The 12552-nt window shown below is 51.3% G+C and overlaps 1 protein-coding gene and 1 pseudogene across 3 annotated transcripts; both read right to left on the minus strand.

Moving 5' to 3' along the window:
- Window positions 1–71: 71 nt before the first annotated feature.
- Window positions 72–3845, minus strand: SLC25A35 (solute carrier family 25 member 35). Of its 3 annotated transcripts, none has more exons than XM_066364834.1 (6): window positions 3718–3845; window positions 2367–2943; window positions 1451–1516; window positions 874–1026; window positions 408–542; window positions 72–250 (listed from the first exon to the last, which is right to left on the minus strand). In XM_066364834.1, the coding sequence occupies exons 2-6, from the start codon at window positions 2739–2741 to the stop codon at window positions 77–79; spliced, it is 903 nt and encodes a 300-aa protein (XP_066220931.1). In that variant the 5' UTR covers window positions 2742–2943; window positions 3718–3845; the 3' UTR covers window positions 72–76. The 3 variants fall into 3 exon arrangements, with proteins under 3 accessions (XP_066220931.1, XP_066220930.1, XP_066220929.1); XM_066364833.1 differs by lacking the exon at window positions 3718–3845 and adding an exon at window positions 3066–3300; XM_066364832.1 differs by lacking the exon at window positions 3718–3845 and having other exon boundaries at window positions 2367–3300.
- Window positions 3846–7554: 3709 nt separating this feature from the next.
- LOC136392384 (nuclear transport factor 2 pseudogene) lies at window positions 7555–8411 on the minus strand (annotated as a pseudogene).
- Window positions 8412–12552: the final 4141 nt, after the last annotated feature.

Below are 12552 nucleotides of genomic sequence, written 5' to 3' on the forward strand. Positions count from 1 at the left end.
GAAGTCCCCAGGACATAGTAATAGAGGCACAAGCATCCAAGGAGTGCCGATTTGGTGGAGTGTGGAATAGTGGCTGTTATTGGGTATATGTGTAGTAGAGGGTGCGAAGCTGGTCCCAGAAAAACAGAGAGAGGATGGTGTGAGGGCCAAGGCGGAAGTAGGAGGCTCCTATACCCTTGTACATGCCAAAAATGCCCTCTGTCCGAGCCGTCTGCAGCATAGCGTCCAACAACCCCCGGTACATGAGGCCCTGAGAGCAGGTTGGAGAGGGAGGGAGAGAACAGGGTAGGAGTTTGTCAGAGCCCATCAGCGGCCTCACGTTTGTAGGCTGCCCCACTTGCATTCACAATCTCTTCTCCCCCTCCTTCCAGTTTTCCCTGCCTCTCTGAACCCACGCTCTCCCTTACCTTGCCCTGAGTGTCTGTGGGCTGGTTGTAGAGCCTTGTGCTGACCACATCAAACGGTGTCATGGCCAGGACCACTGCAACGCCACTCACCATGGCGGCTGCCAGAGCCATCTTCCAGCTCTGGGGAGGAAATATCTAAGGGGAGGGAGGAAGAGCTTTGTTAATCAAACAGCCAACCATTCAACTCCTGGGAAAGGACAGGCCCTGTGCTGGGGATACAGTAGAGAGCTGGTAACTCAGGGAGCTTCCACTCTATCATAATACAGTGTGATAACACTGTGAAGGACTCAGGTGTACCTGGGAAGAAATGACCAGAGCTGTCGGAAGGGTGTAGAGGGTGACCCTCAAGTTCTCCTGCCACTCCCTCATATTACATGTTGGTATTGAACCCTCAAAGGCTCAATTCAGCTTGCGTTTTTCCCTGTCCACATTCCCAGGGTGGCCCCACCCATTTCCCAGGCAGTACCTCCCACTGGGTCAGGAGGTCCTTGGTGGATGAGAAGGTGCACAGCTGGGTGGAGGAACCGGCGATAACTCGGGGCAGGCTGCCCACCGCCCCACGCCACAATCCCAGTAGACCATGTTTCTGGCCAATCTCAGTTAGTGCCTGAAACATGCCCTGTTAAGGGGAAGACCATTGGGTTGTGTTTAGTCACTGAGCATCAGGGGTTGCCATCTCCTAACACTGCAAAGGATGGGTCCCTACCAGGCATCTGATGTCTGGACAACCAGTTATGTGTGAGCTTAGAGCCTTTGCTTGTGTACCATCGCACTGGTCCCTCCCTTGCCATTCCAGACTAGGGAGTAGGGAAGTGGGGACAGTAGCAGACTAGGAGAACAGAGCAGCAGAAACAGGTGCAGAAGACTAGAGGAACTGGGACAAGAGGGAAGGAGGGTCTTGGTGGACTTCAGGGGCAGAGTGAAGCTGAATTGATTGGCTGGGCAGAGCCTTGGCTGGGTTGGAGCTGTTGGATGCAGGCAGATCGCTGGGGGCAAGTGGGAAAGAATAGGCAGGGACTCCAGTGAGGATGGAAGCACCTTACCTGATGCTTATACTGGTGCCCTACAGCAATTTCTGAGGCTGCCTGTGCTTGTAGGTGTGTCTTCACCTGGGGACAAGAAAGTATCACAACCTATGGCCCAGTGACCATCCTTCTACCTCAAGAGACTCAAATGCCTAAATCCTTCACACTTCTTCTAGGGTGTTCAACAATATCTTTTTAATCTGATAATTATTGTTCCCATTTAAATTGGTCATGAGACTCTGTCTATTGGCTCCAGTCCCAGGGGATGGATCTCCTAGCACTGAAAGACGCACCTCCCCACTACATCCTCCTTTCCTTGTGGGTAGGGGTGGGGATGGAAAGGTTGGAGAATGGCAACATATCCTAAGACTGTTCATGTTAGACAAGACCTGGGTGTGCGACCTCTCGTGCCAGCTCCTGTTCCTAGATAGCAGCTCCAGCCACCAGCACGACCCACCTTCCCATCAGACCTTGGGGTAGGTTGTGAGAGATCATCTGCAAAACTTGCTCTCTGACCCCAAAACCCTATGGAGACATGTGTTCAGGTGACTTTGGAAAGGTCACTGTCCTTGAATCTCACACCTTAGGAGACCAGACTGCTTCTCCTACAGAACTCACAGTTCCTCAGTGTCTTTCCAGGGGTACAAAACAGGACCTCGTTTAGCAATAAGCAGCTTTGTGACTTTGAGCTGGTCATTTCCCCTCTCTGGGCCTCAGGTTACAGATCCTTCACTTATACCAGATAACTGAAAGGGACTATGAGATTGTAATTCTGTGAAGTCAAGGACTTCCCCTGACCCCTGCACTTACTGAGGCATGTTACTCAAATTCCTCATCCCAACTTCCAACCTCAGGTGGAAGGTTATGAAGGCCTAGGCCCCCACCCTACATCAGGTGTCTCCCTTGAAGGTCCCAGGCAAGACCTGCTTCTCACCATGTAGATAGGGCTCCCCAAGTAGGCTCCCATGACGCCAGCCACGGCCCCAGCTGCTGCACTGCGGGCAGGGCTGAGGGTGCCATCGGCTCTGTGCAGGTAGCCTCCAGCCTCAGCCAGCCCGTAGGTGCCCAGCCGTATGCCATTCATCAGGAACTGGTATAGGAGGGCAGGGGCCAGGCCCTTCTGCAGGGCAGCCACGCCGTCCACCTTGCCGATGGTGATGAAGGCATGGAAGACGTTTCGGTAGTGCCGCTGGTAGGTGCCGGGGGCCTGTAGCTCTCCCTGCAACTGCATCCTAGTCTTCACCACCTCCAGAGGGTTGGTGAACAAACAGGCACCGCAGGCTGCCAGGCCGCTCATCAAGAAGTCCATGGTGGGGTAGCGCAGTGGTAGTAAGAACTGGCCCAGAAGTAAGAGAGTCAAAATGAGCTTCAGAAACGGGGTCCAAAATTAGGAAAGACCTCAGTTTCAGCAGTCCAGGCTGCAGGAGGTAGGAATTTAGGGTTCTGGAGTCAAGAGTGTCAGGGTCAAAGGTCAGACCGTCAAAGGTTAGCTGGAATTCGGGAGTCAGGAGCTGACAAAGAGAAAAGAAAGAGGAGTTTAGGAGAGTCTGGCAGAAGGTTATGACAGGGTTCTGTTGGTCAATGAAGTTGAGGCCAAGGAGGGGCAGAAGCCAGGAGGACAGCTGATGGGAACCTGAGAATGGCCGGCCACTGGGAGCCAGGGAGTAGGGAAGGGAAACGCAGGGCTGGGAGCCGGGAGCCGGGGAGGAAGGAAATAGACCCCAGGAGGTTATGGAGGAAAAGGATCCGGAAGAAGATCCTGTGGCGCCTCCGGGACAGCAACGAGGTCTGGATCGGGGAAGTAAGTCGGCACTCCGGCCAGCGCCGAGCGTGTCCAGGAAGCTGCGCGAGCCGGCCGCAGCTTCACCCCGGGTAGCCTGCGGAGGCAGGGCCGCCGCATCCCAGCGCCCAATGGGGAGGCTGGAAAAGCCCCAGCCAATCAGCGCCGAGCCGGCTCCGCGGCCAATGGGAGGTGCTCCCGGCGACCCGCCAGGAACCTGCTGGGAAGCAGTTGGTACTGATTCTCCCGGCTGCGGCGCCGGTGCCGCTGCCAAGGAGCGGGGATGCGGCCTCGGAACTCCGGGAGGGGTGCGTGGGGAGCGGAAATTTTATCATTAGTGGGGAGGAGAGGTTGGACCTTGGGTTACGAGACGGGCGCTGGGGCTGAGCGCTAAAGCAGCCTCCACCATTGGGGTGGCCCGGGGGTTGCGGCTGCTCCTCTTGAGGGCGGAGGGCTCCCCTCCTTCGCCTTCTATCCTAGGTCTTCGTCCGGTGGCATTGCCCACCTGTAGAACCAACGCCTTGATGGGGTCTGGTTCCGGGAGAGCCTGCGGCTCTGTCCGCGGGGCTGATGAGACGCACCAGCTGGGCAGAGCATGTAGGTTCCAGCTCCAGAGTGCGTGTGGCCGGCTGCGTGGGGGTGCGGAGGGTGGGGCACCTGATGGAGGGCGAGGGAGCGTGGTCTCTCCTCTCCGTGCTCTCTTGATCCTCAGCAACCTACCTGGACGAAAGCCCGGACACGCCAGGTTAGAGATTTAGATCTCTGGGCTTAGGTTACACAGGGTCATCGAGAGGTAAGAGAAATCCTGAGACTCTGGCCTGCTCGCTCATGAATCTGATAATGGTTAATCACGGAGGAAGCTCTGAGGAAAGAGACTAAGGAAGCTGGTTGGGTAGAGATTGAAGGAGAAGCTAGCTGGGAAAAGGCAGGAGGATTGGACCTGTCATCTGGGTTGGAGAAGGAGGTTGGGGGTTACACCCGTGTGGGAGGCCGTCACCAGACTTAGACTGCAGTTTGGTTCTTCCTGCTTAGCAGCTGGATGATGGCGTTAGGCAAGTTATTGACCATTTCAGAGCCTCCTTTGTAAAATGGGAATGCGCATACGTGAGCGAAACTGTTGGACTTCCACCACGTGTTCAATTTATAGATTTCCTGAAAAGTCAGGAACTGTTAGACCCTGGTGCCCTAATGTGTCCTGTTCCGACGGCCAGTTTAGACTATCCTTGCCCCCTTCTTTTCCTGACCTCCAAACCATTCAAGTCATTCTTTACCTCCAGCTTCATTCCTCCTGACCCTTGAAGATTTTCTGAGTCTCCACGTTCAAGCCACTTCCAATCCTGCTTTTCTCCTCAAGTATTTACCCACGTTTTAATTTTGTTCAGCAATTGTTTACTCTCTGACTCCTTCGCTACATTGGGAGTTCTTGGATACCCCGCCAACTTGGTCTGAGTCATTTCTCTCCCACCATTGCACTTGTGAGTCATTTAGCCTTAGGGTGATCTGGAGAGGTGGAGGGTAAAGTAGATAATGGGCTTCTCCAGGGCTCTGGAAGGGTCCCGAGAAATTTCCTAGCAGTGCTCCCCAAGTGCTTCCACCTGCTGGATGGGATGAGAGTTCCTCGTTGTTTTTATCCGAGTTTACACCAGTGGTTCCTCAGTGCGGTCCTGGAGCAGCAGCGGTGGCTCCCTGATACTTACTAGAAATGAACATTTTCTAGCCCCACCACCACCCCGACCTCCTGCACCGGACACTCTGGAGGTGGGGCATGACAGTGTGCTTTAACAAGCTCTCTAGGTGCTTCTGATGTGTGTGCCCTAACGTTTTAGAACCACTGGCTCAAGCCTTTTATCTTGAATATCCAGATCGCCTGGAAATAGACAACTTTCAAAGTGTGTTTTTTAAGTAAACATAGTTTTTAGTTTTAGATTGACAGAAAAATTGTACAGATACTATGAGAGTTCCCATATACCCCAATCCAGTTTCTTTATTATTAACATCCTATATTAATATATTTTGTTAGAATTTTAAATAAATATTTTATTTATTTATTTATTTATTTATATTTTTCTGAAGCTGGAAACGGGGAGAGACAGACAGACTCCTGCATGCGCCCGACCGGGATCCACCCGGCACGCCCACCAGGGGGCGATGCTCTGCCCCTCCGGGGCGTCGCTCTGTCATGACCAGAGCCACTCTAGCGCCTGGGGCAGAGGCCAAGGAGCCATCCCCAGCGCCCGGACCATCTTTGCTCCAATGGAGCCTCGCTGCAGGAGGGGAAGAGAGAGACAGAGAGGAAGGAGAGGGGGAGGGATGGAGAAGCAGATGGGCGCTTCTCCTGTGTGCCCTGGCCGGGAATCGAACCCGGGACCTCTGCACACCAGGCCGACGCTCTACCACTGAGCCAACCGGCCGGGGCCAAATAAATATTGATACAGTATTATCTAAAGTTTATATTATATGCAGATTTTCTTTATTTTTTGTGTTTTTTTTCTTTTTTGTATTTTTCTGAAGTTGGAAACAGAGAGGCAGTCAGACAGACTCCCGCATGCACCTGACCGGGATCCACCTAGCACTCCCACCAGAGGGCGATGCTCTGCCCATCTGGGGTGTCGCTTTGTTGCAACCAGAGCCATTCTAGCGCCTGAGGCAGAAGCCACAGAGCCATCCTCAGCGCCCGAGCCAACTTTGCTCCAATGGAGCCTTGGCTGCAGGAGGGGAAGAGAGAGACAGAGAGGAAGGAGAGGGGAAGGGGTGGAGAAGCAGATGGGCGCTTCTCCTGTGTGCCCTGGCCGGGAATCGAACTTGGGACTCCTGCATGCCAGGCCAATGCTCTACCACTGAGGCAACCGGCCAGGGCCTGGTTAAGTTCTTTTTAAAACTTTACTCATTGAGTTTTAGAGAGATAGAAAGGGGGAGATAGAGAGAGAAATGTTGATTCATTGTTCCACTTATTTATGCATTCAGTGGTTGATTCTTGTATGTGCCCTCTCTGGGGATAGAACCCACATATGGGGACAACACTAACCAACTGAGCTACTTGGCCAGAGCATGATGTTCTTTTTCTGTTCCAGGATCCCATCCAGGGTGCCACATTACATTTAATTGTTATATTTCCTTAGCTCCTCTTATCTGTGACTTTCTCAGATTTTCCTTGTTTTTGATTACCTGTTCTGAGGAGTGACTAAGACTTCCTAAGATTTGAAGCCAGGGAGGTGTGTGATGAGGGAGGAAATAGAGACCTAAAGATGCCTTGCAGAGAGGTCTGAGGGGTGAAAAATCCAAAAGTATGAATCCCTCAAACTCAGACTGCCTTTTGTATCTCTAAGGCTATACTCCAACTCAGCCAGGCCTGGATCTGTGGGCACTGGAAGCTGTTCTGGGCACTTGCCTTTGAGTAATACCTGAAGCAGGTGGTACAGGTCTGAGCTGCCCTCTTCTGGGCTGGGGGTTTGTGGGGCATCCTGGATATGATCCTGACCCTTCTGGTGATAGAACAGGTCCTTCTCCCTCCAATCCCTGCTCACCCTCTTGGTCTTGCTAGGCTCTCAGTACAGAAGGCCTAAACCTGATGGACAATTTTTTGCCAAGAGCCTCCCCATCTTCATTGGGGTTCTGAGTCATCTGTCCTGTTAACAGAACCCTGATGCCTACCCTGTGTAGTGGTCTCAGGAGGTGTCAGAAGTGACTACAGAGATTTCAGTGCAAGGGAAACTTCAGGCCAGACCTGAGCTCTCCTGATCTGTGACTCACTTTCCCAAGACCAGGTGGGCCAGGGAGGGGAACACTGTCTTACGGGGCTTCTGAGAGAAGCTAGCTGGGAGTGTGGCTTCAGCAGTATTCTTGTAATAGGTGTTTCCAAGTTGGGGTAGAGGTGGGGGGTGGGTAGACATGATAGAGCCAATGGTGCCCAGCCAACTATGAAAGTAATTAAAATGATTTAAACTGTTACGAACTTTTCTGTGTGGTTTTATTGTACCATGAGGTGTTAAAACATTTGAACAAATTAGTATCTCCATGGCAAAGCAGCTGCTTTCTCCTTTACTCCTTTGGGTTACTAGAGCAACGTGTCAGTAGATAAAACAAAAACACAACCTTTTGCATCACTTAAGTCTTTCCAAGGCAATCCCAGGGCAGTCACTGGTACAACACAAACATCTGTCAGATGTAATCGGTCTAGCATTCAAAACTCATGCACAATACCTCGGTAGCAGCAGCACACGGTGCCCACTTCCACCATACCCTGCTCATTTGTATATGATATTTGGAGCATCTGGAGGATGAATGGTATTGGGAAGAGAAAGGAGGGAGGAGGACACAGCATGGGTGCATGGCTGGGAGGAGGTCAGCAGAAGTTGTGCAGAGCAAGCCTGAACATGTCACTGGTTGATGTCCTTTAATAAGAACTTCTGGTGGAATCCCGTGATAGCATCTTCATTGGCCTTAAGCGAGTCCACAACGATGCTGATGTCGCAGCTGATGATCTGGCACAGGCTGGTGGTCCTGGGCACAGCCATGCCCAGGTTTGCCTGGCTCTCATTGAAATGTCAGGAATGATCCCTCCCCTGAGCTGGGTCCACATGATGTTATGATGGAGTTTCTGGAATGGAAGGCTAGACAACTTCAACACAATGGCCACTTTCCCCTGGAATCGCTGTCCTTCCCACCTAAGGCACATCAATGTCAATTGTACCAGTTGGATTCTGTTGTTATCAAATGACTGGTCGTAATGTTGAATGAAGCTGGATCCAGTCGGCTCCCAGATTGGCTTGTCTCCTGGAGTGTCACCTGGTCTCTTTTTTGTGTGTCTGTGTGTGTATTTTTCTGAAGTTGGAAACGGGGAGGCAGTCAGACAGACTCCCACATGCGCCCAACCGGGATCCATCCAGCATGCCCACCAGGGGGCGATGCTCTGCCCATCTGGGGTGTTGCTCTGTTGCAACCAGAGCCATTCTAGCACCTGAGGCAGAGGCCATAGAGTCACCCCCAGTGCCCGGGCCAACTTTGCTCCAATGGAGCCCTGGCTGTGGGAGGGGAAGAGAGAGACAGAGAGGAAGGAGAGGGGGAGGGGTGGAGAAGCAGATGGGCGCTTCTCCTGTGTGCCCTGGCTGGGAATCAAACCCGGGACTCCTGCACGCCAGGCCGACGCTCTACCACTGAGCCAACTGGCCAGGGCCCACCTGGCCTCTTGGAGACCTTCATGACTGCTACTGACCACACCACCTCCTGCTTCCCCACACAGTCTGAGGCTGACTGAGGCCAGGCTCCTTGAGGAGCGGAAATGACCTCGATGGCATTTTGCCCACTGAGCATCAGCCTTCCCTGATCCTTAGGTCTTTGGGGGGCTGGCATGACAGTGGCAGCGGTAGTGGTGATGGCAGCCCAGTGCTGTCTGTGGAGCTCAGTTTCTTTTTAAAATTGGATGGGACATAAATAAACAAATGATGATTTGTATAGATCTGAGAAGTTGTGGTTTTCATCTTTGTGGTTGCTTCAAGCAGTGGGACCATGGGAAGCTCTTTGTCAAGTGTCTTAGCTCCAGGGAGCTTCTGTTCCCCAAAATATGCTGTCCTGCCTTTGGGAGTGGGAACAGTCTTTCTGTTTGTCAACAGACAGACAGGTGAAGAGCCCGGGTGAGTCTGTCTGTCGGGGATAGAGAGAAAAAAAGGGAGGACAGGTAGAGGTCCAGGGCAGCCCAGCCCATCTAATTCCCCTTCTGTGCACATCCTTACTCAGACTGGGGTGGTTTGTGCAGTACCCAGTGCCACTCATGTTGGCAGCTAAAAACCACCAAGGACTAGTTATCTCTTTACATGATTTTTCTTTTCTTTTTTTTTTCCTTGTGGGAGAGACAGAGTCAGAGAGAGGGACAGACAGACAGGAGGGGAAAGAGATGAAAAACATCAATTCTTTGTTGTGGTTCCTTAGTTGTTCATTGATTGATTTCTCATATGTGCCTTGACCTGGGGGCTACAGCAGACTTGAGCCAGCGACCTTGGGCTCAAGCTGGTGAGCTCTGCTCAAATCAGATGAGCTCGTGCTCAAGCTGGCGACCTCAGGGTCTTTTTTTTTTTTTTCTGTATTTTTCTGAAGCCAGAAACGGGGAGAGACAGTCAGACAGACTCCCGCATGCGCCCGACCGGGATCCACCCGGCACGCCCACCAGGGGGCAACGCTCTGCCCACCAGGGGGCGATGCTCTGCCCCTCTGGGGCGTCGCTCTGTTGCGACCAGAGCCACTCCAGCGCCTGGGGCAGAGGCCGAGGAGCCATCCCCAGTGCCCGGGCCATCTTTGCTCCAGTGGAGCCTCGGCTGCGGGAGGGGAAGAGAGAGACAGAGAGGAAGGAGAGGTGGAGGGGTGGAGAAGCAGACGGGCACTTCTCCTGTGTGCCCTGGCCAGGAATCGAACCCAGGACTTCTGCACGCCAGGCTGACGCTCTACCACTGAGCCAACCAGCCAGGGCCAACCTCAGGGTCTTGAACATGGGTCCTCCACATCCCAATCCAATGCTCTACCCACTGTGCCACCGCCTGGTCAGATTCTTCCTCTTCTTTTTTTTTTTTTTTTTTTTTTTTGAGAGAGAGAGAGAGAGAGAGAGAGAGAGAGAGACAGGAACATCAAACTGTTTCTGTATGTGCCCTGACCAGGGAATCAAACTGGCAAACCCACACTCCAGGACGATGCTCTAACCAACTGAGCTATCTGGTCAGGGCTTAATTTTTATTGTTTTTAGAGTGAGAGAGAGAGAGTGGAAAGGAGAGAGAGGGAAGGGGGAAAGGAAGTATTTATCTGTTGTTCCACTCAGCCGTGCATTCCTGCCTTCTGTGTGTGCCCCAAGCCAGGATCGAACTGCAACCTTGTTTTGGGACGACACTCTTTTTTTTTTTTTTTTTTACAGGGACAGAGAGAGAGTCAGAGAGAGGGATAGATAGGGACAGACAGGAACAGAGAGAGATGAGAAGCATCAACCATTAGTTTTTCATTGTGACACCTTAGTTGTTCATTGATTGCTTTCTCATATGTGCCTTGACCGTGTACCTTCAGCAGACTAGTAACCCCTTGCTCAAGCCAGCGACCTTTTGCTCACACCAGATGAGCCCGCACTCAAGCTGGCGACCTCGGGGTCTTGAACCTGGGTCCTCCGCATCCCAGTCCGACGCTCTATCCACTGCACCACTGCCACGTCAGGCTAGGCCGACACTCTTAACTGACTGAGCTAGCCCACTAGAGCCTTAAATGATATTTCTGTAAGTAGCAAAACTCATAAAAATATTCTCATTTCAGTAAAAACAATATAAAACAAGATTTGCTTGGCTACACATATGTATCTAGCTTTTTCTAATGGCCATATTTTTAAAAGATTTTAAAAATTGATTTTAGAGAGTAGAGATAGAGAGAAGGAAGGAGGGCATAAAATAAAACTCCTTAATTTGGCCACTTAATTATGTGGCAAAACGTCTTTTTCTCACTGTTCTGATACAACACTACTACAAATTGATGTTCCCTGTTCCTCCTTCCTTCTCATATTTTAAAGCTGGTGACCGCACAGAGACCTAAGTCATTCAAATCATGCAGCCCCAAATACAGTTTGGGGCTAGCTTTTAAAGACAAAATTACACACTGATTGGGGAATGGGGAGGAGGGGAAGTGTAGCAGTAAAACAAAGCAGCAAAACAAGCTCTCTTACAATGTTTATTTATAAGATTAATTCAGGGAGAAACATTCTAGGAATATCTGCAACCTTGCAGAACTATCCGAGGCCACAGCCTGGGAAACCAGCCTCAAGGCCAGGGGCAGGGAGTCTTTTAGAAAAAAGATGTAAGTTCTGCTGAAAGTGTCTTTGTTTTAGAGAAAGTAAGTTCTGCCAAAAGTTACTCATGCTGAGAGCCTTTCTTTTCTACATTTCAGTAGTTGCTTCCTGTGCCTTGACTGGGCAAGCCTGGGGTCTGGAACTGGAGACCTCGGTGTTCCAGGTTGATACTTTATCCATAGCGCCACCACAGGTCAGGCTGCCCAGCTTTCTTGATAGGGTCTGTGAAGCACTTTTGGAGAGATTTACTTTCCCAGGAAGCCCAAAAGGATCTAAACATCAGGGCCAGGAGGTTAGGTGCCTGGTCCTGGTGTGTGTGTGTGTGTGTGTGTGTGTGTGTGTGTGTGTGTGAGAGAGAGAGAGAGAGAGAGAGAGAGAGAGAGAGATGAGAAAGGGGTGGAGTCAACAGAATGATGGAAATGGTGTGGGGAAGGAGCATCAGGAGAGTAGTGGGCTGTGCAGGGGATTAAATTCAATTTGGTTCAATTCATCAAATATTAACCAACATCTATACTTGCCTGACCCTGTTCCAGAACTTCGGGATGCATCAGTAATAAAACAGATAAAGAGCCTGACTTTCTAATGTGGAAGGTAATTAACTATAAACAGGTCAATTTAAACTACATGGCATGTTATAATGAATGACAGCTATGGGAAAAAGGGAGGTCAGGAATGTGGTGTGAGGTCATGGGCTACACTTTTAGCATGGTGCAGCAGGCTTCATTGAGAAAGTGATCTTTGAACAATGACTTAAAGGGGGTGAGGGAACTGTCCATCCATGTGGATGTCTTGGGAAGGAGGTTTCCAGACAAAAAAACCCAGCCAGTGCAAAGACCCTGAGGCAGCAGTGTGCTTGAGAGGAGAGGTTAGGGAGGGACGAGGGAAGATAGTATAGTGTCTTATTGTTTATTGTAAGGACTTTGGCTTTTATTCTGAAGAAAAAGGAGTTAAAACATATTTCTATCCCAGCTTTCTGGCTTTTCTTTCCAATGTCTTGTTTGGTGTTTGGTGTTTGGTGTGTGTGTGTGTGTGTGTGTGTGTGTGTGTGTGTGTGTGAGAGAGAGAGAGAGAGAGAGAGAGAGAGAAGTTCTGGTGAAGGCAGGCACCTAGGCATGGGCAAAGGCCTCAGCAGTTCATAACTGCCTTTCCAATCTCCCTCCCACTACCCTACTTCCCAGACTGGGGTGTGGCTCACTCCACCTTCTCAAGCTGTTTTTATGACACACCCCCCCAGCTCTGGCACTCAGCTCCTCAATCATAGAGCAGATTAAAGGTGAGGGACCCTACCCCCCACCCCAGGGTACTGACTGCAAGCCAATCAAAGCCTCCCTGTGGGCCAGGGAAAGTCAGAGGCTGGGGCCAGAGGCAGGGATTGGGAATGGTGACCAGGCAGACGGACCCAGCAGTCATACCTTCCTGAAAGAGACATCTCAGATCATCCTCCCACCTCCCAACCTCCATCCCCCACCCCCACCCCCACCCTGTATCCCCTCTACACACACACACACACACACACACACACTCTCACACTCA

This window comes from Saccopteryx leptura, chromosome 2 (assembly GCF_036850995.1).
Source record: "Saccopteryx leptura isolate mSacLep1 chromosome 2, mSacLep1_pri_phased_curated, whole genome shotgun sequence".
NCBI classification, from domain to species: Eukaryota; Metazoa; Chordata; class Mammalia; order Chiroptera; family Emballonuridae; genus Saccopteryx; species Saccopteryx leptura.